Source organism: Cannabis sativa, chromosome 9 (genome assembly GCF_029168945.1).
Source record: "Cannabis sativa cultivar Pink pepper isolate KNU-18-1 chromosome 9, ASM2916894v1, whole genome shotgun sequence".
Lineage (NCBI taxonomy): Eukaryota > Viridiplantae > Streptophyta > Magnoliopsida > Rosales > Cannabaceae > Cannabis > Cannabis sativa.
Genome location: NC_083609.1, coordinates 25,849,350 through 25,875,478, shown reverse-complemented (window position 1 = coordinate 25,875,478; position 26,129 = coordinate 25,849,350). Strand labels below are relative to the sequence as shown.

Sequence of the window (26,129 nt, the reverse complement as noted above, 5' to 3'; positions counted from 1 at the left end):
TATTATAACACAATTATATTTTACTTACTAAATATACTGACACATATTTTATTTTTATAAAATAAATCGTTCAAATAATTATACTATTTTAATTATTAATTCAAATAAAAAACTAAAATATTAAATAAAACTAACACTACGTGCTTGGCACGTAACAATCACCTCGTAAATAAAAAAGTACCTAAAAATAAAGACTATGCAAATTGTTGTTCATGTTCTTTTTTTGCTTAGCAGGTTCATGTTCATTTTGGTCAATGCTCCATGTAACTATATGACAGAATGCTCGTATAAGGAGGGGGCGAGAAAAGTGTCACAACCATGAAAGCCCAGCCACTGATGATGATGACCACAAGACCTACTGGTAATCCTCATCTCTTCTTCACCCTTTTCGGAAACCAATTTCATTCTAAAAATAATTATTCTGTCACTAACAATGATCAACAACGAAGATTGGATAATTTGATTCAAGCCAGATGTAAATCTGGGAACCTTAAAGTGAAAGAGGCTTTGGGTTTTTTTGATTCTCTTACGAAGATGCGTCCTTTATCTTCCATTTGGGCATTCAATCATTTAATTGGGGCTCTCTCCAAGATGAACCACTTTTCCACTGTTGTATCTATGTACAAACAGATAATGGGTTGTGCTGGTTTTCGACCTGAGGCGGGTACCTTGAGGATTGTGATCAAATGTTTGTGTCGCTTGAAAAAAGCTGACTTGGGTTTCTCTGTTTTGGCAACTTTCTATAAGCATGGCCTTGGACTTGATGCTCTTACTCTGAACACTCTCCTGCACGGCCTCTGCGCTCAAGGCTCCATGGTTGCAGCAATGGAGTTGTTCCAGGAAATTGTAGAGAAGAAACACCCACGTGATGAAATCACTTATGGGACTGTCATTAATGGGTTGTGCAAGGTTGGGAAGACAAAGAAGGCACTTGAGTTACTCAAGAGAATGTATGATGGTGATGATGATAAGAGCATTCAACCTTCTGTGGACTGTTTTAATCCAATCCTTGATGGCCTTTGTAAAGAAGAACGAGTGGATGAGGCCTTGAGCTTGTTTCGAGACATGATCAACCATGGTGTGCTGCCGGATGTCATCACTTACAATTGTTTGATTCACGGATTGCGAAAATCGGGTCTATGGGGAGAAGCCAAGACACTTCTAATTGACATGAGTGATCGTGGGATTTCATTTGATTTACACACTTATAGCGCTCTAATGGATTCTCTATGCAAGGAAGGAAGAACTCAAGAAGCATTTTTGTTACTTGATTTGATGACTAGAGAAGGCTTTGAACCTAATGTTGTCACAATCAACCCTCTAATCTCTGTTTTGTGCAAGTCTGATCGATTAGACGAAGCAGATCAACTCATAGATTATATGACCAATCGTGGATTATCTCCTGATATTTTTACTTATAATATCGTTTTAGATACTATGTGCAGGAAAGGAAGTACCAAAGAAGCACTTGATGTCTTGGAATTAATGATTGATAGAGGAGTGTTGCCTAATATTATCACCTACAATTCATTAATCTATGGATTTTGCCATTCAGGCCAATGGAAGGAAGCCATAAAGTTATTTGATGAGATGAAGGATCAAAATATCTCACCAGATGTGATATCATTTGGTATCCTTGTAGATGCACTTTGTAAGGAGAGAAGGATGGAAGAGGCTATTCAGATGTTTGATCTAATGACCCAAAGAGATATAAAGCCAAACATTGTCACTTACACCTCTCTGCTTAATGGGTTGTGTTTGGTAGGTCAATTGGAAACGGCCAAGAATTTGTTTGAATATATGGTGAGCCAAAACGTTTATCCTCATATTATTACACTTAATGTGCTTATAGATGCTTATTCTAAAAAAGGATGGATGGACAAGGCACACAAATTATTTGATCGAATTATTGAACTTGGTGGAGAGCCTGATCAGTTCACTTACAATATATTAATAAAAGGACATTGTATGAAACGTGAAGTGGATCAAGCGAAGAAGATCCTTGAAGAAATGACATCAAAGGGTGTTCTACCCGATATGATTTCTTACAACACATTGGTTAAAAGCTACATTAAGGCTGAAAAAATAGATGTTGCTCTTGCGCTACTTTATGATATGATTCAAAAGGGCCTGGTGCCTGATCATGTGACACAAAATATATCTAATGCAATTCTTTCTCCAAGTCCGTGAGTCATTCCTATGACTTAACTCCTCACGATGTCAATTAGTGAACCTGTTTTAATGTGATAAACTGTTTATATGTTTCTACATACAGATTAGACCCTATTTTTGTTATGAAATGTTGTCTTTACAAAGTGTGATTAGTTCTACTATGGTTGGGCAACATTAAAATGCTATGAATTGGACATGTTATTCTCATTCGATGAGGTGAAACTTGTACAAGGACGAACAATGAAGTGCCACATGATAACTTCTGCTGAAAACTTAGGTGATAAAAGCTTCATATACATTTTATTCTTCAAAGATGGGTAATTTTTTTACTGTACTCTTATATTTCTCCTCCTGAGTTTTCTTGCTATAATTTGTTTTGTAGATGTTACACTTGGTATGCACCCACTTGTTGATAGACCTACTTAACTTTTTTCTGTTTCTGCTTTCCTTAATAAATTATTGTGTTTCAGGAACAGATTACACCTTATCTATTCAGAAGGATTTGAGGTTGTACGGTGATGGTGGGTTTCAGTTTTGTGTGCTAGAATATACAGACTATGCTTGGACAGTGTTTGTTTTGGTTCAGCATTTCCGGTAGCCTAGTCTGTGCCGTCCCTTTTATTCCAGGGTTTTGATAGCATACAACAGTATAGAAAAGTACCAGGTTATGCCATTAATCACAATGCTTTAGTTTGGATATTCTTTCTCTGCTTTCAAGGGATGATGTCTGATGTGCTATTTTGTGAACTTTAGGATGTTTTATGCCGTCATATAACTTTATGGGAAGGTTTATGTACATGCTACTATAATCTTATGTGGCTTCTCCCCATGATTGGTTTTTTGTTTTAGAAACAGACGGTAGCAAGCTTTTGCACTGCTAGTAGATTGATGAGTCACAAGCCCGACACATATTTTGGCCTTGTGCTGTGTGTGTGTCCATTAGTCAAAATTGGTGACCTTAGTGGCTGCCGCCCAAGTCAGTTTGGGGAAGGACAGACACTGAGTGGCTTTGGGATCGAGTAGGTGTCATTAGCCAGAGGAAGCATAATAACGTCAGTGAGCTATTGTTGAGAGAAATCTTGTATTTATCTTGAACCTAGTAACATAGGTCTTCTTTTGCGTTTGCTTTTAGTTTCGATCATTTTGGACTGAGGAGGATATCGTAATGAGATTTGCTTTGCAACATTAAGATGTTGGGGAAGCAATTGCCGTGTTAAAAAAGAGTTGGTTGAGCTAGCTGGCTCACTTGAAGAATGTTAATTTGCTTTTGCCTCTTATTATGGCTTGCTCTAAAGATGGAAGTTGGATTGTATGCATTCAGATTGGCCAATGTAAGGGAATTGTAACCAATAAAGCAGCAATTCACATGACAAAATTTGGTTGAGCCTCCCCAACTACTTGATTTATTTACTATTAATTTATTCCAGATCTTTTAGCGTGTTGACAATCTGAATTTGGTGATGCAACTTCAAAGGCATTATCTTTGACTAGTCAGCATTCACTGAAAATGGAGAAAATGGTAGAGTTGGCCTCTTCAAAACTTGGGGGTGAGATTTGAGTAACTATATTTATTAATCATTCTGTTTTACAGTTGATTCTATTAAAATATCTCAGACACTCAATTTTGTTTTACACTTACTAAAATAGCATGTAAAGTACAGCTTAGCAAGTTCCATTAATGTATTGAAAAGTACTTTCATTACAAAGCCAACTTATTTGGAATGGAAAGAAGAAACGTTATAAATGTCTTAAAGTACTGTTTTCTTCCACAACGAAAGCTTATAATTGGGAATTAATGACAACAGAAATACATATTTTTCTCTCCCCAAACACAATCTGTATGATTTCAGTAATCAAATTCAATTTAAATCCCACCCCAAAAAATAAATTAAAAAAAAAAAAAGATCAATTTTGAAACTAAATTCATTTTTCTTGAGAATCAATCTCCCTGCGCTGTCTATACCTCAAACCTATGTGAATTCTATATACATAAATTAACAACTGGCTCCTTGGTTCCACTTGGTGGTAGGGGCACAGCTTCAATGGTTGGGTGCAGCATTGTTGTCCAACGAACGCACCACATTTGAACAAAATCCAAAACAGAACTTCATTTGACTTATTTTCTCACTTTTATTTCTGTCGTCCGGATCCTCGGGGACGATTGGGATCCACCACCAAGTGCAGCAGCAGCAGACTCAACATGTGTGAGAAGATACTCGTATATCTTCTTCCTCAGCCTGTCAATGGTTTCTACAGAAACATGGGGGTTTTCTTCTTCATCCTTATTAAGACTGATGTCGTCTAACCAGTCATTCACACTCTTCAGTTGAGTCAACATCCCTGCAATTTGGCCATTATCCGACAAAGCTGATGAATCCACATCAGCATCCAAGAACCTCTCCACAAACCCCAAAAACCAATCCTGGGACTGCAATCGCAGCTTGTCGGCCATGTCAACAGCCTCGTTAAAGCCATTTCCTTTTACCCATTCAGGTGGTTGGCTTGGTTGGCTTTGCAGCTTTTGAGTGACCGCCGATCCATCTCCTGCTCGGCGAGGGGTTCCAGGTGCACTAAGCTTTGATCCAAGCATGGGACGAACTTTACTCTGGGATTTTGTTAAGGCATTCTTGGTTGAATTTTCAAGAACTAACATAGGTTGATTTCCAAAGGAAGCCTTTTGGTTTTGAGAAGCTGTAGATGGTATAGACAATGATGCAGGATCTTTAGTGAACACAGCAAAGGAAGACAGATTCGTAACTAACGCGGCTTGCACCCAATAGGCTGCTAGTTTTCGTTTTTCTGATGTGACCTTTTGTGCTTCTTCTGAAGGGCTTTCTTCAGTATCTGGGGATACACCAGCAGCTTGTATGGTTTTAGACAATGAATCAACAATTGACCGTGCATTGCTCAAACTAGAATGGAGAGTCAGAAACTGCTCCACTGCTGGTTGTGGGTTATCTTCCTTAGCTGAGCTAATCAACTCAGAGTATATGCTGCAGTAACCGAAAAAACAAATGTCAGAACTCACATGGCAAGCAAAAGCTTGGTCCAAAGATTAGTTATTGTTTCTTTTACCCCTCTTCTCTGTTAATTTTCAAGACACAAAATATCCTTTTTCTCTATAAACCTGTAACGGAAACTACAGAAAAATCTAACTCCTAGGACTTGACTAAGGTATCCTTGAACTGTCAAACCAGTTTAAGCTGATCCCTATTTACTACAGCAGGAAAACATGAAACAAGGTCACTTGACCACTATCCAAAACATGTCTTCCATTGTTAACAAGCTAACATAAAACATACACTTACACTTCCTCAATTCAAAGTCAACACTTGTAAATTTTTGTTCTCTCTGCTCCAGCACAATAATGAAGTTTTTTTAGGGTGTTTATAGAGACTTGAGGATAAAAGAAAGCATTGATCAACTTATGATAATGACGGAAATCACGATTACGGTTTCTAGCTTGAACAAAGCACAATTTTAAAGCATAGCTATGTCTTAATATGAAAAGAAAAAAGGAGTCTTCCATGCAAGTAAACTTCTATAACTTTTTCTATAGACATCTGTCTAGTTCAGCTGTTCTTTTCAAAACACCGTCAAACAAAAAATGCACCATCTAACTACACAATCTTATAATTTCCAAACGTGGCCACTGATTAGTGTTGATTGTTTGGCCCTGGCAATGCAAAGTCCCGAACAGATATGTGACTTTTATGCTCTAATAACTAGTATAAAGTGACCATTTCTCATGCTTCAGTTACACTACAACCCCTCTATAAATGTGCCCTAAAATTTCTGATCACAATATGCATAGTCTAAGTAGCTCAGGTTTTGATAACTAAGAAATTCAATTAGAAAGTCAAGCTACAGATCACCAAGGTCTCATAAAGCAAGGAACATCGATATTGATTATAATTCAGGAAAACTATGGTTAAACTGCTACAATCTTCAAGGCTCAAGCAAAAATTACAGTAATGTTCAAACAATCCCTTTAAAACCATCAAATCCCTGATAAGAAACCATCAGCAAAAAGCAAAATATCAACCCATAGAGGTTTCGAAATTTCCCAATCCTATACTAGGTGTTTTGCCTCCATGATAGGAAGATCCAGTGAAGTCACCACCATCTAATCAATCACTAATGTGTAATGACTCCCAGTTGGGGAAAAAAGGATAATATTGCATATCACACAGGAGAACATTCTGTGGCAAAAAAGGAATTGATAAATTATAAATTAAACTTTAAGAAATCTCTACGGAATAAACGACATTGTGATTTTCAGGTGGGTAAGAGACTTAACAGCAAGGGAGATATATACCTAAGAAAATTCGAATAAAAACTAGCATGTTCATACATGATATATTGGACAATAAGGCAAATAATTAGACCAGAACAGAAATTGTATGTCAAGTAAAATTGTAGGCATGGCTTACTCTATATTGAAAGCTCTCAAAAGAACTAAGCCGTATGTGGCATCCAGACTCCTTATACTTATATTATTAAATAGAGGTACAACTTTACTTGACAAACAAGTATACGGGCATAAGGGGTTTCATGAGTGTTACAAACTCTATTTGATGTAGACAGTTAGACTAGAATTATCAAACTTTAATCATTTCTAGTGTCAGAAAACTTACTCACCACCAAGAACAGTAAGGTGTCAACAACCTAGATAAGCATAAACTAACAATTCTATAGTCAGACAAATAACCTAACATGTAGACTATTAATTTCAAGTTTGAGAATCAAAACAAACCAAACTTCAAGTCAATATATCATTTTCTAGTTCTTAGAGGAAAAATAAAAATAAAAATAGCATAACATAACATAACATAACAGGGATATGGCCCATCTTATTATCATTCAGATTTAGTTATACCTCAGGCATCGAAGTAGGCTCTCTGCAGCAGAAGCTTCTTGCATAGCCTCTACTGCTGCTGTCTGTGCAGCATCCCTTTGCTTCATAACTTCCTGTAAGAGCACAAGTGTAGTCATGGAATAAGAGACAAGATTACATAACGATAGAATACAAAAGCAAACTTCTAAACTGCCAGAAACCAATCAATACGGGCATCTCAACTCCACAGATTCCAAACACGGTAAATGAAAAATGTAATCTCCTTAGCTAAGCTTATAAAAGAGAAGAAAAACTATAAGCAATTGGTAGGCAGTCTGCATATGGCGTATTTCATTGATAATTCAAGTTGACAAGTAATCTCATAATCTCACAAGTCACGACAATTAGAATTTATAGATAAATCTATGTAATGAACATTAGAGACACAAAACTTCTCAGAAAAAGAACAAATTAACAAAACTATCTGCTCAAATCATGGTATATAATGCAATTCTGTGCCCGAAGAAGCAAGTTGATTCTCTGAAATTAGGCGTTTGGTTGGGAGGAATGAAAATATAGGAATAGGAATGGGAATGGGAATAGGAATGGAATGGAATAAAATTTAAAATGCATAAAATAAATGATAAAAAAATAATTAGTTTTTTTTTTCTTGTTACATTGGAATAGTCATTCCTTCATTTTTAAAATGGAATAGCCATTCCACCAAAATGGTGGAAAGAGCATTCTATTGGAATGCCATTCCAATACTTTAAAATGCAACCAAACAAAGGAATGGAATGAAAATTGTTTCCTTTCCATTCCATTCCATTTCATTACCTCCAACCAAACGCCATCCTTCATAATTTTTTATATTCTATTTCAGCAAAAACACAAATGGAATTTGAAGTAGTTTCTTTTTCAATGAAATGAAGGTCACAGATGACAATATTTCCACAAGTAAAGCCAAGAAAAACATCATGATTCAAGAAAATGTAGAATATATTACCTTGCCAAGCTTTGCAAGTGATGATGGGAGTGAAGCCCATGAAACACTTCCTTCTGTCAGTTTTCTATTATTTACAGGCACCTTGACCAAGTTTCCAGGGATACCATTATTAGGTAAATCACCTGTGGATTTTCTTCCAGCAGAAATTCTATGCTTATCAGACCTACTCTGATCATCCAAAGTTCCATTTGCAGTAACTTTCTTGGTAGGCATCTGAACCTTGTTCTCCTCTTTGGAGGACTTTACAGGTGTATGGGTCTTATTATCTTCCTTAGACGGCAACCTCTCACTTGATGTACCCTTCCTAGGAGTCTGGCAATTACAAACTAATTTAGATGATAATAAACGTACTAATTTGACTAGCAGTGAGTAAATAACCATAAACAAAACCAGCATTAACGCAACCAAAGGCACAAGTTTTGTTTTTCAAACATTCTGGTTCATTCAATAAAAAAAAAAAACCAGAATCCATATCCCGGAAAAGAGCAAAATCAACAAAATTAAACCTCATCAAACTTGAAGCACAATCAATACAAATGCTTTCATGTTGTGATTAAAGAATTGGAACAACTTACAGAAATACGAAGGTCAGACTTGAGATCAAGCTTGGCACCTCTTAATTTGGAGCTCTCTCTACCCTTGATCTCCATATTTCCTTCCCAGCTCTTCCTCAGAGCCTTGGCCCCCATTTCAAATCCCTGAACCCAATTTCTAATTGGATTTCCTGTGGCAGCCTTCCTTGCAGCGGGACTCGCCGACCGAACCACGCTCCCTTTCTCCACCACCTTCGCTGTGACCTTAACTTTTGTCTGGTGTTGCTTGATCCCACTAGCAAATTTCTCGAAAGAAGTCGGCAGCGAATAAACACTAGTCGGTGAAGACGGAATCGGCCGCGAATTCAATGACTTCATCCTCCCTAATGGCTCCTTTACATCCACATTGATCGACAGCTTCGACTGCTGCTGGCTCGGCTTTGACCGACCGAGCGATGAAGCCGTTTTCTTCTCCGACTGTTCCTCCTTCCCGCCACCATTCGATCTCAGTTTCGAATCCGATTTAGCTCTCTCTGTCGTTTTCAAACCCGAAGTTGAAGACGAATTGTTACCTCCGTTGAGAAATCCAAGCGTGTGAGTCGCCACAATGTCTTCCGGGGTTCCCACGCAGGGGTGGCGACCCGGAACGGGCCTAACGCCGTGGAGAATCGGAACCGGGGAAGCCGATTCGAGCCGTTCAACATGGATAAACTGACCCAATTGGATTTTATCGCTGAGAATGAGATCTTCATGTTCGTCGGGGAGAGAAACGTAAGTGGCGTGAGAAGAGTCGGAGACCTTGAGGTAAAAACCTTGGTTCGCGAAGAGCTCGCCTCCGGCTAGAGCCGGGACGATGCTAACGACTTGTAAAAGAGAAGACCTGTGCTCACCGGCGACTTTGACGTCAGTGTTCATATGCTGAAGAAGCTTGAGAAGGACCCCCGGGACGAGATTCGCCATTTTTGAAGAGCTTCAATAGGCATCAGTCAACTTCTACCGAAGAATACAAACAAAACCCAGATGGGAAAACCTCTCAAAGAATCACGAGAATCTTGAAAAAAGAGCAGCTAAAAGTTATGAACGAGAGGGCTTTATTTTCACTTCTTTCTCTCTTCTTATTTCAGTGAAAAAACAGTGATGGACTTGAAAACCAGAAGAAATTTCTTACCAGAAAAGGATTGAATAGTACGAAACAAAAGATAAAGGTCATGCATTTGTTTTGTACAAAGAATCAGATTTGGAGGTGAGCTTGTTTTTGGTAATAATAATGGATATTATTTTCTTTCCACAATTTTTGTCTGCAAAGACAGAAAAATAAAAGATTTTGAGGCCAACCCGGTTGAGATTTAATCCCAAAAAATACAAAATGTTGACAACTCAAGGAGGAGGGTTGTTCGATGAATATTCATTATAGTATATTAATGGCGGAGTAGTACAGCTTCGAAAAAGAAAGAAGATAACAGTTACAAAGAAAAACTCAACTCAGTGACTCACCGACCTATCACTGAAAACAAATACAGGAAACTTAAGAAAGTTAGAAGCTTTGTCAAATTAAGTAAATATTAATTTTTTATAAATAATAAAATAGTGACAACACTAAGAAATAAGAGCCATTTCTTTGAAAAAAATAAAATAAAATAAACCCAAAATGGGAGTATCATACAATTACAATATTTGGGAACTTGGTTGGATGGTATTAATTGGGTTTTACTCTTATGGCAAGACGCAAGAAGAATACAATAATGAATTTTGGGTTAAGGATAATACCAAAAAACAAAACAGGAAAATGGGGGAAAACAAAAAAACAAAAAGACAACTTTTTCAAGGGTGTGTACAAGTGATTAGTAAGGAAAATGAGTTTAGACTCTTCTTTTTTTGCACTGAAATTAGGGGGAAAATGTAAATGATAATGGTAAAGGAAATGGTAATGGTGCTGAAAACTTCCAGCCAAAAACAAAATGTAGGAAGAAAGAAAGAAAAGGTAGAGAGAAAGGAATAATTGATTGATTGGCAAAGCCAAACAGCTTATTTTATTATTAAAATTTAAAGAGCTGTCAGTGTCTGATTCCCAAACACACATTTACACATGCGCTTCCTCTATAAAATCACACATATTTTTATGTTTTTCATTTAGGATAAAAAAAAAAGCTGACCCACTTTGTGGGTCTTTCTCTATCACACTCAGAAGGTACAGAAAATAAAATGTAAACTAAATAAATGATAATAAGGGCAACTCCAAATCCAATGGTAATTTGGGGTTGAAATTAAAAAAAAAAAAAATGAAAAATTCTCTCAGAAACTGGATAGGAATATTGGAAGAGAGAAAATAATTTTATTTTTCTTAAAAAAAAAAAGAAATTGAAGGGAACTGGTTGCATGTGCAGGGTAATGGGGGGTGTTAGAAACCAGGTAATGGCGTGTCGGCTACCTGAAAAGGCGTCACATCCAAAATATTAACAACTGAAGTTTTCACTATATCTATTATATAAATATTTTTTCTTTTTTAATATTTTATTTATAAGCCTCGTTAAACTAAATTACATTTAATAATGTTGCAAACACACAACACCAACCCAAAGATAATAAATAAATAAATAATAATAAAAACTCAAAAATAGACAATTCAACAAATAAGAAAAATAATCAAAATTGAAAATAATTGATCAAAGAAAAAAAATACAGTAGACACAATTAAAAAAAACACAGAATATATATATATATACCAGAAATTTATACTCGTTTAGCCTAATCAATGGCATACTCTAATTTTAATTTGCAGTTAATTCAATTTAATTTACACGATTCAATGTAATTTTTTCTAAAAATATTCATAAAATATTTAATTTAATTCGCACAATTCAATTCAATCTACAAAGTATAAATATTTGTAAAATGTAAATAATTAATATATATAACAAATTATTTAGTCTCTTGGTTGCTTTTTAAAATAAGATACTTTGTCTCAATAATATTTATTGAATTAAATTAATTTGTACTTTATAACTATTAAAAGGCTGTGATTAAATAATATATCATCAAGGTAAGAGTTTTAGTGACAACCAGATACCAAATGACTATAGGTTATACTTTTACTTAATTTTTTTTGAAAAATTATTTTTTCTAATAAAAAATGAATTGGTAATGTACTCGTGTTTTCTTTTTCAATGGGGACGGAAGATTTATAGGTTTTCTTCTTCAATGGTTATGAGAAAAATAGTATGGCATGTAAGGATATTGAAGATTTGTAAGATTTTTTATTTTGTCTATTAGAAGAATCATCTGCCAAATAAGGTATAAGCCCTAAATTAGCAATCATTTTTAGTTTAGCTTATTATAATTATTTTTATAGTTAAAGAATGACACCAGGATGTGATCTAATAGTGGAGAAACATTTGTGATATCAACTCGATGCTCACCAAGTAGGGTAGTTTCTGTGATTAGCCATTTCACTAGTAATTTAGTTAATACGATTGGTTTTGGGGGTTTATTAAGTTTAAGAAAATGTTTGAGTGGTTGGTTGAAAATTCATTAGTTGAAAATTTCGATGAATGTAGTAGTTGTTTGAAATTGTATGGAAGTTTATTTGAATTGAATAGTGAATTATTTTCGTATATTATTGGAGTTCATGACGATGGAGAACACCTAATGGATTCAAAATTTTACAATGTTAAAAGAGATTTGATACTAATAAGTACGCTAGAGGAGAAGTTAAAGTGTAATGGAAAGATTGATATGGATTTTGTAACTTAATTTGTACTTTTTGTTATCAGTGTGTTTTTAATGCCTAACACAATGGTTTATGTCGCTCGGGAGTATGAAGTTTTGTTGACTCAAAAATTTAGACAGAGATTTTTAAGTCATACCTACTCACTAGATTGACGAGAATGAAATATTTGCTAAGTATAAATAAAGTGAGATACGATACAGCAATTAATAGTAATTCACTCCCTGTATTGCGATAGTAGTAGAGCTACGTCTACTTCGAGTTTTTATTCTCACGAGATGGTATTACAGAATAATGGCTAAGTGTTTCAGCTCTAATTTATAGAAAGAGAATTAGAGAGAGATGCTCTGACCTTATGACTACTTTTCAGAATATGAAAAATGAACTAGGAGAACTCTCCTTTTATAGGTGAAGGAGGTCCTTGAAAATAGGAATAAAATAATGAAAAAAATACAAGTTGGCTATTTTTAACCAGTAGATGATGATCTAACGGCAAAAATTAACTTTTGAGGTTGATCGTTAATTTTTAGAGTCAGGCTCATGTAATTTCAGTTTCCCAAGACTTGGATTTCAGTGCTCTATGTCTTCATGGTGCAAAATACTGAAAGACAGCGAGTTATAAATGAGTTAACGAAGCCTGAACTTCTATCCCGGAGTTCTTGAAGTCAACCTGGGTACAAGGCTAGGGACCCCTTGTTGGGGATTATTTTACCATTGTTGCCCCTGATTTTGCCAAAATACGTGGACCAACCGGATGGTGACACGTAGACTGAAAGGGTTTAACGTTTAAATAATTCAGCTAAGTCTCTTTAACCACAAGGATCAGCCTTAGACATGCCTCCCGGAGAAGGCATGTCAGTCTCACATACTCTCGGAGAGCAAAGCTACGACAAAGCATCTCCGGGAAGTGTCAGATCCTATCTGAACAGTCATCTCACATTTAATGCCGCATGGGAGAAGGCGTATTGAAACTGCCATATGTCTTAAAGTCTGACGGCGTAACCCCCTCTCTGCAGCTACTATGCTATGATTAATGAGCCTAGTGACAGCTACTTTGTGAGGAATCACATCAGTCAAAAAGGATAAAGGACTACGTCCATAAAATCCCTACAGAGCCTAAGGATTACAGAAAGACATGTACCTCAATTCTAGGGATCACCCCACAAAAACACTATAAATACCCCCCAAACTCATTAAGGCGGGGTTCGAGAATTCTGGGTTTCATAAGAACTAGAAGAGGAAAAATCCACCAAGAACATTCTCTGTAATAAATACTATCATAAATACACAGACTCGTGGACTAAGGCTCATTAATGCCCCAACCACGTAAAAATCTCTCTCATTAATTCCTTATAGCTTTCTTAATTATTATTATTATATTGGTTGCCGAAAACCTCGGTCAACAACCATGATCTAGATTTACTACTATGTATGTTGTTTAACATCCTAAACATGAATTTCTAAAACAATGGAATTTAAACACATATAAAGTTCAAGAAACCTTACATTGGTTGCAGCGCAATTAAATGACTCCTTCCACTCAGATCTCTAATCCTTGTTCTTTTCTGTCGCAGAGTATTATCAAGATCTGAGCTCGACACTCCTTCAGTTGATTGGATTCTTCATAGTCTTACACACTATGATTGAGTACCAACTTGCTATGTGTGGGTATGTACTCTATCACTATAAGGGGTTCGAATTTTGAAGAGAGAAAGAGAGAAGGATTCAAAAATAGAGAGAGAAAGAGAAGGCTCAAATTTGACTGAAGGCTAGTGAAAAATAAAAGCTGTATCAACTATCAGTTTTGAATCCATCACTATCTATCTATAAGAATCCTTCTAGGTTTATGTTTAAATTATTTGACATTAAAAAATTGATAAATAAATGGTAAAAAAGAGCATAAGTGGCTGGTCATAGGATGTGGGCCCACCACTTGCAATTTTGCCATTTTTCAACTATTTATCCTATTCTTTCACAAATGCCATATTTTTCAATTCAACCACTTAAATGTCAAAACTATTTATTTAATAATTAAAATAATTATCAAATAAAATTGCCATTTAATATATATTATTAATTAAACTCAATAAAGTCTCTTAATTAATAAATAAATCCTAAAATCTCTTTTCTTCACAATTAAGTCCTAGCTTAGTGAAAAATCGAGATCGCCTAGCCACAAAGTGAACGACTCGATTAGCTGATTGTCTAATGAAACGAAGACTAACATTATGTAGAGATGACAATAAAAATTTACAATCATTGATAATCAATCCAAAAACAGAAGTCATTTGCTGTTTACTAAAGATTGCTTGAATCATAACCATGCTGTCAGTCTCCACTTCTACCTTACTCCAACCTTTGCCTTTTAGCCAACTTAATGCCTCAACACCAAGAGCCTCAATAACTTCAGCCGCATAAAAATTGCCTTAGTATTTGGCAATTAAATCAATAAGATGCCCAGCTGAGTCACGAGCAACTACACCGAATCCATATGAATTCTCTTTCTCAAAAAAGGCTCCATCGACATTGATCTTGACCGTGTTTGAATCGGGTTTGGTCCATCGCTCAATTTTATTATCTTTTTGTTGGAGAGACAAAGATAATAAACAATTTTTATCTTGAGCTTTGCCCCAATGATTAAGTGTGGTCCATACTGATGTGAGATGTATTGGAGAAGAGACTTTGTTGTTCCAAACCAGTGTGTTTCGTGCCTTCCATAAAGCCCAACAAACCATGATAACACGACAAGAGACATCTTCATCATAATTGTTGAATGTATGGTCAAGCCAATGGCCAATAGTTGTGGTGGAGTCGAAAGGAGCAAACAACTTGGCTTTGTCCTAGCAGCCAGTTGCAAGAGTGCAGCTCAAAAATATGTGGGAGGCAGATTCTGCACAGAGATGGCAAACAGGGAACATAGGAGATATATCAATATGTTTAGAAATGAGTTGGAGGCAAGTAGGCAGAGTGTTTGTCACGACTCTCCACATGAAATTCTTCACCTTATGTAGTATTTTAAGATGTCATAGCTTATACCAGAACCCTGAATTGTTTGCACCATGCCGCCCATGTTTTTGGTTCTACAGCATATCATAAGCACTTCTAACAGAAAACTCGCCAGATCTTTCAATAGTCCAAGACCAACAGTCTTCGGCTGTAGATGAGCTTAAATGGATGCCAATAATCAGCTCAGCATCACGTTTGTTAAACATATCATTGACAAGAGAGGTATCTCAGGCTTTACAATGAGTTTCAAATAGGGAGCTGACCATTTGATTAGAAAGACCAAGCTCAGAAGAAGTGACATACGGGTTTATGGGGTCAGGAAGCCATGGATGCTTCAAGATGTTGGTCAGCTTCCCTGTACCGATTTTTCTTCTAACAGCAAGTTTGACAAGATTTTGGGCACTTCAAATACTTCACCATACGAAGCTAGGATTATTGCCTAGCTCCACATTAAGAAAATCAGTCTGAGGGTAGTACTTGGCCTTATATAAACGGCTTGCAAAAGAGGACGGAGAGCATAACAAGTGCCATCCTTGTTTAGCCAACATTGCAAGATTAAAGTCACAAGGGTGACGAAATCCCATACCACCTGAATTTTTGTGTGTAGCCATGCGATCCCAAGACATCCATATAATGTCATGCCCCTTGGCACTCGATGTTTTTTCACCAGAAATTAGCCATAATCTTCTCTATTTCTTGACAAGTTTCAAGAGGGATAAGAAAAACACTCATCGCATAAGTTGGTAGGGACTGAAGAACAGTTTTTAGAAGGATTTCTTACCAACACGGGAAAGAAACCTACTTATGTTCGGCAAACCCAGATAAAGAGAGCCATCAGTAGCTTTAGGCATGCCAAGAATTGTACAAATTTAATGTCGTTGGGTTGCTTCGGTATTGGGACTAAAAAATATGGAAGACTTTGTAGCATTCACCTTTTGCCCAGAGGCAATTTCGAAGGAGTGGAGCATTTTTTTTACACTGACAGTCGTGCTTGTAGTTGATAGGAAAAAGAGATAACTGTCATCAGCAAAAAACATGTGTGTAATAGAAGGAGCCCCATTAGCCACACGGCAGCCACGAATAATGGTCATCTTCAAACTTTCTGATCAGAGAAGAGAAGCCTTCAGCACAAATGATAAACAGATAAGTTGATAATTGATCACCTTGACGGATTCATCGTGATGGGATAATCGACCCCATAATATGACCATTGTTTATAATGGAATATCGTACAGAGGTAACACATTTCATAATAAGATTAATTCACTTACCAGCAAACCCCATACGATGCATAACCGCTCGTCCCGATGATAAGCCTTGCTCATGTCGAGCTTCATAGCCATGAACCCCTTCTTCCCCTTAGTCTTCCGTTTGAGATAGTGCATTATTTCAAAAGCAACCATAATATTATCGAAGATAAGCCTATCGGCAATAACAACACTTTAAGTAGGTGAGATAACATGATCAATCAATCCTCTCATTCTATTAGCAAGAACCTTTGAGAGAATTTTATAAGCAACATTATAGAGAGCAATGGGACGCAAATCACCCATTGTAGAGAAGTGCTTCTTTTTCAGAATCAAAGCAAGATGTGTGTCGTTTAGACCAGGTGGTAAGCTTTCGATATCAAAAAAATCAGTGACAAGTTGCACAATATCACGGCCAACAATGTCCCAGTGTTGTTTGTAAAATCCAGGTCCCATTCCATCAGGCCCTGGGGCTTTGTCGGGTGCATTTGGAAAAGAGCTTGCTTAACTTCTTCAGATGAGTCTTACAAGCAGTATTGTCTCAACTAGTATGGGGACCATGGGCCTATATAACCGAGCTTCCAATAAGCAGATTTATAATTTACCAAGTAAATTCCCTAACTTATTAATTCCTCCTTGCACCACTATAGATTTGGAATTGCATTCTCAATTATATAGAATGCTCTATGTGCTCCACGATATAGATACGCTATGAAAATTTAACCATCGTTCTAATCCCAATAATCAAAGATCCTTTATAGATGATTTAAACTGAGTAGGGACAAATTTACCGTTTCACCCCTCAATGTATTTTATCCTTAAAACACTTAGCTTCCTATAAATGATATTTCAGTAAATTAATATAATCACTGAAATAAGAGCTCTTCCATTTATCTCTATTAAGCCAAGCTCGAAGGAAATCATTATTTCACTTCTATGTCCAAATAGAAGTTATAGATTCCATATCTATGTTTAGCGCCCCCACTCAATTGTACTATCATGCTCCCAAGATGTACGTGTGACCTGAACCAAATGGTAGGCTTTAACTAACAACTCTAAGAACACAAATAATACTCTTGAGATCGAACCTAACCATGTCACTATTAAGATCTTTTGATCTAAGATCAACCAGTAATATTGACTTAGAAAGATACAACGGTAAGATTATAATATCTTTACCAAGGTCAATATCGGCCTCAGTCCAATGTATACTCCATACATCTGATACTAGCATACTTTGCTAATGTTCTGGAAAGAACATAACACTTATCCAAGGTGTAAGTAAGCTTTATCGTTGACTATCACATCAGTGTAAATCCAGTGCACTGATGAATCATGGGACATTATCTTTTGAAGCATATAATCACAGTTACCTTCCACTGTGTTAACATCACTGTAATTGTGAATAACTATATGTTCTGGACTTAACAGAAATTGTATGCATAAGCCATAAACATGAAAACTACATGTAAACATAAATGACTTCTAATCTTCTATTGATAAAAAATCAGATTACATTGAAATAGGTTTTATTTAGGGCATAAAATCCCAACAAGTGTTGGGTTTTATGCCCTAAATAAAACTCATTTCAATATAATCAGATTTACTTATTAATATAGATCAGAAATAACATTTAATGTTGCATGGTTCACATGATTTATTTCATGATTATATGTACATAATGTATAAATTCATCTGAAACCCTTTTCACATACTTGATCCTGTTTATTGTGCTGTCAACACATTGGAAAGTAAACATGACTATGTGAATAAAGTTTCCTAGATTGATCAGACATAGGGTTATACTGATATGATAATCTACAACAGAGTTTACTTGCATTTGGAGAAGTGCTATGTTCTTTCCAGAGCATTGGTTAAAGTAAAGCTCAGGTTGGATGCATGGAGTATGCATCGGAAGGGACCGATATTGAACTTTGACTTAGATTTATTAAACTTACCGTAATATCTATTCAAGTCAATATCGCCTAGTTGATCCTAGATCAAATGTTCTTGATCCTGTTATGATTAGGCTCAATCTTGAAAGGCTATTCGTGTTCCTTGAATTGTTAGTTAAGCCTACTTTTAGGTCAGGGTGATACGTACATTTTGGGAACACGGTAGTGCAATTGAGTGGGAGCGCTAGCATAAACATGGAATCTATAGCTTCTATTTGGCGAATAGTAAGCAAATGATGATCTCCTTCGAGCTTGACCAAACGAACATAAATGGTGGAGTACTCATTTCACATAAGCTGAAATATCATTTATACGGGGTCAAGTGTTTTAAGGATAAAATACATTGTAGGGTGTAACGGTAATCTAATCCCTTTACAGTGCAGATCATTCATATAGAGGATCAGTGATCACATTAGGATTATAACAATGGATAACTAATGATGTGTCTATATGGTGGAACATATAGAGCATTCTATATACTGAGAGTGCAATTCTAAGTTCTATGCGTGGATTCAACGAAGAATTAATAAGTTAGTGAATTTTGGTGCTAAATTCTTGATCTACTTATTGGAAGCTCGGTTATATAGACCCATGGTCCCCCCACTAGTTGAGATAATATTGCTTGTAAGACTCATGTAATTGGTTTTGATTAATCAGTTATAATTCTCAAATTAGACTATGTCTATTTGTGAAATTTTCACTAAGTAAGGGCGAAATTGTAAAGAAAGAGTTTATAGGGGCATATTTGTTAATTATGATACTTTGTATGGTTCAATTAATAAATATGATAAATGACAATATTATTTAATAATTATTTATAGTTATTAAATAGTTAGAATTGGCATTTAAATGGTTGAATTAGAAAATTAACATTTTTGAGAAAATCAGATGCAGAAAAGATAAAACTCCAAAATTACAAAAAGTGAGGCCCAAATTGTAACACCCTAACTACCTTAGGCGTATTACGTGATTTTTAAACGTACTGTGCAGCTCGTTGCTAATCAACGAGGTTTATAGAAAAACGTGAATAATTAAAATTTTGCTTTTTAATTAAACTTATAAACCATATTATAAAAGTCTCGGGATCCCGATTTATAAAATCATTTACAAACGTTTTAACTGTTTAACTTTTACATCAAAATATAAGTCGTCTAACGACAGTTACAAAAATCTCAGCCTTGCTGTCCCGAGGATCGTACGCTCCAGGCCTAACCGCCCCGACATGTACAATCTCATAAGCTCGCTCACGGTCCATCAGCTATAGCCTTGCCTTTACCTACACATAAACGTAAACTGTGAGTCGACAGACTCAGTAAGAAAAGCATAATAATATCATACATAATACTAACTGCCGTGTCCAACACGATACTGAGTCCCGCTACTGCCATGTCCAACATGGTACTGAGCTACTACTGCCATGTCCAACATGGTACTGAGTTTTGAACGTTCATAGGGACGGTACTATTGACAAATATCCTCCTGATCGGTCGAACCTGGCCATACTCCGCCGCTCGGTCATACTCCACTCGTACCGACGGATAGATCAATAGCACCGAACCACCAACCAAATGTCGACTGATCGGCCGAACCTGGCCATACTCCGCCGTCGGTCATACTCCACCGTACCGACGTGACAGGGTTGGATGGTTCGAAGCCTAAATACATAACTAATGTAATCTAGCAGGCTTCCTACATGCACGCTAAACATGTAATCTACATATGCATACTGTTATACTAATCTTACCTGGATTCCGAATTCAGGTGTGCCGGTCAACCTGACTGGAACTTAGCTGAGCGGCGGATTACAGGCTCCTAAACCGTAAAAATCACAACACCGGTAAGTGATACGCTAAATCACAACGGGGACAAAGGTTATAAAACCAAACCTAACTCACTGCAACTTAATACTAAAATACCCCCAAACTAACAGAGAACAACCTGTCTGAAAACCCGAAACTAGCACAAAACGGAAAGTTGAGAAAAACCGGTTTCTCACCCTACTGCAAAATCCGGTAACCTGCTTACATGCAAGTGTAAAACCGGTTAGCCGGTTTTACCCAGAAAAACCACAAAAATCATTTCACCAACCAAAACAATTCCAAACTCAACCAAACTTTCCAGACCTGCTAATTAGACCCTAATAAACATTTTCCAAGTGATAAAGCAAAGCTTCAAGCACAGAATCAAAATTTGCCATTAAAGCTCAAGCTTTGAGTTCTAAACTCAAGCTTGAGCAAAACCACCTAGCATGCATTCAAACCCACTCAAATCTACTAAAACATACATAAAATCACCTCTGAAAACTATTAAAAACAATAGTAACATCACAGTAACAGATTCACAACATTTCATCAAAAACCACATATTTTCCATAGAAAGTTCAAAGCTTTAAACAAGGTACTAAACATGCATTTTTAACAGCTTAAATAACCTCCAAATAACATACATACATTCCAGAAATAAACCATAAAACCCAGCAGTAATTACAACTAAGAATCCATGCATGCATCACCAACTTTTCATCAAAACTCAACAAAACACAAAGAGAAGGTACAAGAGCTAACCTAGCTTGAAGTGGACCTTAAAATGAGATGAATTAGCAAGCAAACTTCAATGGAGAAATCAGCTCCTTGCTGTTCCAAGGCTTGGCCGAAAAGAGAGAGGCTTGAGAGAGAGAGAGTTTTTTGAAAAATCTATTTTCTATACTTAAGACTTTGGGTGAAATGAAAATAAAGGAAAAGAAGGCTTTAACTAAATCTATTTCAGCCAAATAATAAAATAATAACATTTATTTTTCAATTTAATTAAGTCACTAAAAGACAAAAGTCAATGGGGCAAAAAGACCATTTTGCCCCTCCACACTAAAATCACATAAAAAAATCACTAAAGGGGTATTTTGGGAAATTCTAAATTCCCGGCCATTCCCGACATTCCCAATGTCTAATAGACCGACCCAAACTAATAACATGCTAAGTTGTGATTTCTACTGAGCCAAACGCCGAGTTCCAAAATACCGGGCACCGGAAATGCAAAATATGAAAACTACTGAATGACATAAACATGCATTTCTGAATTCCATAAATAACAGCATAATAAATTATTTAAATAGCTATAAATAATTTCATAATTAATCACAATTAACTGATAATTTCCAATTTAGCTAAGCGGGCTTTACAACTATCCCCCCCTTAAAAGGATTTCGTCCCCGAAATCTAACCTGAATAACTCTGGATAATGAGCTCTCATATCTGCCTCTAGCTCCCAGGTGGCTTCCTCCACCTTACTGTTTCTCCAGAGAACCTTGACCAAGGCTATGGTCTTATTCCGAAGGACTTTATCCTTTCTATCCAGGATCTGCACTGGCCGTTCCTCATATGACATGTCTGGCTGAAGCTGAAGACTCTCATAACTGAGTATATGAGAGGGGTCTGAAACGTATTTTCTCAACATTGAGACATGGAATACGTTGTGCACTGCTGATAAGGCTGGAGGCAATGCTAATCGATATGCCACTTGACCTATCTTCTCGAGAATCTCGAAAGGTCCTGTAAATCTAGGGCATAATTTGCCTCTTTTCCCGAAACGTTTAATCCCCTTCATCGGAGATACTCGTAAAAACACATGTTCCCCTACTTGGAACTCAACATCTCTGCGTTTTGGATCTGCGTAACTCTTCTGTCTGCTCTGTGAGGCAAGCATTCTAGCTTTTATCTTCTCTATTGCCTCATTGGTCCGCTGCACTGACTCTGGACCTAGGTATTTCCTCTCCCCTGTCTCATCCCAGTGGATAGGGGATCTGCATTTCCTACCGTACAACAGTTCATAGGGAGCCATCCCTATCGTACTCTGATAACTGTTGTTGTAAGAGAATTCTATCAACGGTAGATATTTGCTCCATGAACCCTCAAAGTCCATAACACAGGCTCTCAACATATCCTCCAATATCTGAATTGTCCTTTCGGACTGACCATCTGTCTGAGGATGAAATGCTGTACTGAATTTTAGCTTTGTACCCATTGCCCGTTGCAAACTTTGCCAAAATTTGGAGGTGAATTTCGGATCCCTGTCCGAAACTATAGACTTCGGTACCCCGTGAAGTCTCACTATCTCCCTGACATATAACTCGCCAACCGATCCATCAGAATGTTGTTCGACCGGCGGAAAATGAGCAGATTTCGTAAATCGGTCCACCACTACCCAGATGGAATCATGCAAACCCGTGGTCCTAGGTAACCCGACCACAAAATCCATCGTAATATCCTCCCATTTCCATTCCGGTAGGGTTAGAGGCCGCAACAACCCCGCCGGTCTCTCGATGTTCAGCCTTGATCCGTCGACAAGTGAGGCATCTCGATACGAATTCTACCAAATTCTTCTTCATACCGTTCCACCGTGCTACGGTTTCAAATCTTGGTACATCTTGGTGGTGCCGGGATGCAGAGAATATGGAGTAGAATGAGCCTCCTCAAAGATCTCGTTTCTCAATTCCACACTGTTCGGAACACAAACCCTGGCTTTATATAAAAGCATCCCATTATCTGACACTGAAAAGTCCTTGGCTTGACCAGCCAACACCTCATCTCGGATTTTCACTAACTCCGGATCTGTCATCTGAGCGACTTTTATTCTTTCCAGCAGATCAGATTGCAGCGTCAAGTTGTGAAGCTGACCTACCACAAACTCAATGCTGGATCTAACCATATCCTCTGCTAGCTGAGGTGAGATCCGAACCATACTAGCTACTTGCCCAGGACCCTTTCTGCTCAGGGCATCGGCCACTACATTGGCTTTCCCGGGATGATAGAGGATCTCACAATCGTAATCCTTCACTAATTCCAACCAACGCCTTTGTCTCATGTTCAAATCTTTCTGAGTAAAGAAATACTTGAGACTTTTATGGTCGGTATAGATCTCACACTTCTCCCCGTAAAGGTAATGCCGCCAAATCTTCAGTGCAAAAACCACTGCGGCCAATTCTAAATCATGAGTCGGGTATCGCTGTTCATAATCCTTTAACTGACGGGAGGCATAAGCGATAACCCGGTCGGCTTGCATCAATACGCACCCCAAACCCTGTTTGGATGCGTCACAGTAGACTACGAACTTCTCCTTGTCCGAAGGCAAAGCTAGTACCGGAGCGGTAATCAATCTCTGCTTCAGCTCCTGAAAACTAGCTTCGCATTTATCTGACCAGATAAACCGCTGATTCTTCTTTGTAAGCTCGGTTAGGGGCATTGAAATTTTGGAGAACCCCTCCACGAACCTACGGTAGTACCCGCCTAATCCCAAGAAGCTTCGATCTCCGTCACCGTCTTCGGTCTCGGCCAATCCCTGACGGATTCAATCTTCCCGGGATCCACCTTGATCCCATCTTTACTCACAATGTGCCCTAGGAAGGACACCTGAGACAACCATAACTCACATTTCTTGAACTTGGCGTAGAGCTTATGGTCTCGAAGTCGTTGCAGTACCATCTGAAGATGTAACTCATGCTCCTCTTCTGACTGAGAGTACACGAGGATGTCGTCGATAAACACAATCACACAGATATCGAGGAAATCCTTGAATACTCTATTCATCAGGTCCATGAATGCCGCAGGAGCATTGGTTAGTCCGAATGACATAACCGTAAACTCGTAGTGTCCATACCTAGTGCGGAAAGCCGTCTTCGAATGTCCTCCTCTCGGATTCTCAACCGATGATAACCCGAACGGAGATCAATCTTAGAAAAGACCGTCTTCCCCGAAGCCGATCGAACAAGTCATCGATCCTAGGTAATGGATATTTATTCTTCACCGTCGCCTTGTTCAACTCTCGTAGTCGATGCACATCCTCATAGATCCATCCTTCTTCTTGACGAACAAAACCGGGCTCCCTGTGGTGACACACTGGGCCGAATGAACCCTATGTCAAGCAACCCTTGGAGCTGAATCTTTAATTCCTTAAGTTCAGCCGGAGCCATCCTATACGGGGCTTTGGAAACCGGTTCCACCCCTGGTGCCAAGTCAATCACGAAATCAATCTTTCGCTGAGGTGGTAACCCTGGAAGTTCTTCGGGAAAAACGTCCAAAAATTCCCGAACCACTCTGATGTCCTCTGGCCGAATGGTATCTGGCCGAGTGGTGTCCACCACCACGGCCAGAAACCCTAAGCAACCGCCGTGCAACAATTCTCTCGCTGACATAGCCGAGATCACCGGGATCCGAGATCCCTGAACCGAACCCACAAACACGAACGGTTCTTCACTTTCCGGTTGGAAGACCACCATCTTCCTCTTACAGTCAATGCTCGCCGAATATTTAGATAGGAAATCCATTCCTAAAATAATATCAAATTCGACTAAGCTCATCTCTATCAGATCAGCGCTTAACTCTCTACCATCTATCCTGATCGGCATAGACCTAACCCACCTATTGGAGATAACCAATTCTCCGCCAGGTAACAGGGTTCCAAACCCTGATTCATATTTATCAAAGGGTCTACCCAACTTACTAAAAACTCTGGCCGCCACATAAGAATGTGTAGCCCCAGAATCAAACAGCACTGAATAAAGCGAGTTGTTAATAAAAAGCTGACCTGTGACTACTGATGGGCTGGCATCTGCATCAGCCTGCGTGATAGCGAACACCCTGGCTGGAGTGGGTATCGCTGGAGCTCTCGGTGCCTCTGGTCGGAGCTGGGGACATTCCCTCTTGAAGTGTCCGGGCATGCCACAATGAAAGCATCCCTGCCCCTTGCACTCACCCCGATGATGCCTCTTGCAGCTAGGGCACTCGGGGTAGGAGAATCGGGTCTCAGTACCACCAGGACGACTCCCTCTGTTCGGTTCCCCGGAACCTCTTGTTCTGACTCGAGCCGCCGGAAGCAGTGGGTGCTCTCTTCCTCTGATCAATGGCCGAACCACTACTCCCCCTGCTAAAGCCTGATGCAGGAGGGGTAGGAGCTCCGCCACTAACCGGAGTACTAGCTGATTCTGACATGCACCCCACTGCGCCCTCAGCTCGCAGTGCCTTCTCCACCATCTGAGCATAGGTGGTGCTGTCGTCCGTGGTGATCATCAGGTCATGCCTGATCTTGGGATTCAACCCGTCCAGATATTTCTCCTTCTTGCTGAAGTCGGTCGGCACAATTCCCGAGGCTAACCTCGCCAACCGATCAAACTGAGTAGTATACTCAGTGACGCTCATGTTCTCCCGCTGGGTCAGGTGAACGAACTCTTTCCTCTTGGCGCTTCTGACCGCCTCATTGTAATATTTCGCGTTGAAGAGTTCTTGGAACCTTTCCCAAGTCATGGTGGTGACATCATGAATCTGAGACACCATATCCCACCATACCAGGGCGTCCTCCTGGAACTGAAACGTGGCGCACACCACTCTGTCGTTTCCGGTGACACCCATGAAATTCAGGATTCTGGTAATCACCGTCAGCCACTGCTCGGCTTTCATCACGTCCGGACCTCCCAGGAATACCGGAGGTGCTTGCTTCCGGAACCGCTCATACAGAGGTTCCAATCTATGGGCCGCCACCACTATCTCGGCCTGGGCAGCAGGGGCAGGTGCCACTGGAACTAGGGGCACTGGAACTGCAGGAGCACCCTGCTGTCTCAACCTCTGGATCTCGAGGTCTTGTTCTTCGATCCGGGCTTGCAT

At 38.4% G+C, this 26,129-nt stretch overlaps 2 protein-coding genes across 3 annotated transcripts; one reads left to right on the top strand and one right to left on the bottom strand.

Moving 5' to 3' along the window:
* The first annotated feature begins 201 nt into the window (after window positions 1-201).
* Window positions 202-2,270, top strand: LOC115722903 (pentatricopeptide repeat-containing protein At1g63330). 2 transcript variants are annotated; one of them, XM_030652269.2, is made up of 2 exons: window positions 229-1,761; window positions 1,853-2,098. In XM_030652269.2, exons 1-2 carry the CDS (start codon window positions 319-321, stop codon window positions 1,952-1,954), a joined length of 1,545 nt encoding a protein of 514 aa, XP_030508129.2. In that variant the 5' UTR covers window positions 229-318; the 3' UTR covers window positions 1,955-2,098. The 2 variants fall into 2 exon arrangements, with proteins under 2 accessions (XP_060961101.1, XP_030508129.2); XM_061105118.1 differs by having other exon boundaries at window positions 202-2,270.
* Window positions 2,271-3,818: 1,548 nt separating this feature from the next.
* LOC115722902 (uncharacterized) lies at window positions 3,819-10,809 on the bottom strand. Its single transcript, XM_030652265.2, has 4 exons — window positions 8,591-10,809; window positions 8,016-8,327; window positions 7,052-7,143; window positions 3,819-5,165 (listed from the first exon to the last, which is right to left on the bottom strand). Exons 1-4 carry the CDS (start codon window positions 9,506-9,508, stop codon window positions 4,289-4,291), a joined length of 2,199 nt encoding a protein of 732 aa, XP_030508125.2. The 5' UTR covers window positions 9,509-10,809; the 3' UTR covers window positions 3,819-4,288.
* Window positions 10,810-26,129: the final 15,320 nt, after the last annotated feature.

What these genes read in the sequence shown, in the direction of transcription:
- LOC115722902 (XM_030652265.2), bottom strand. Translation starts at nt 9,508, where the DNA reads ATGGCGAATCTCGTCCCGGGGGTCCTTCTCAAGCTTCTTCAGCATATG. An exon ending in AGTCTGACCTTCGTATTTCT is followed by an intron (nt 8,328 to 8,590) that starts GTAAGTTGTTCC and finishes TGTAATTGCCAG; the next exon opens with ACTCCTAGGAAGGGTACATC. An exon ending in AGCCTACTTCGATGCCTGAG is followed by an intron (nt 5,166 to 7,051) that starts GTATAACTAAAT and finishes CGGTTACTGCAG; the next exon opens with CATATACTCTGAGTTGATTA.
- LOC115722903 (XM_061105118.1), top strand. Translation starts at nt 319, where the DNA reads ATGAAAGCCCAGCCACTGATGATGATGACCACAAGACCTACTGGTAAT.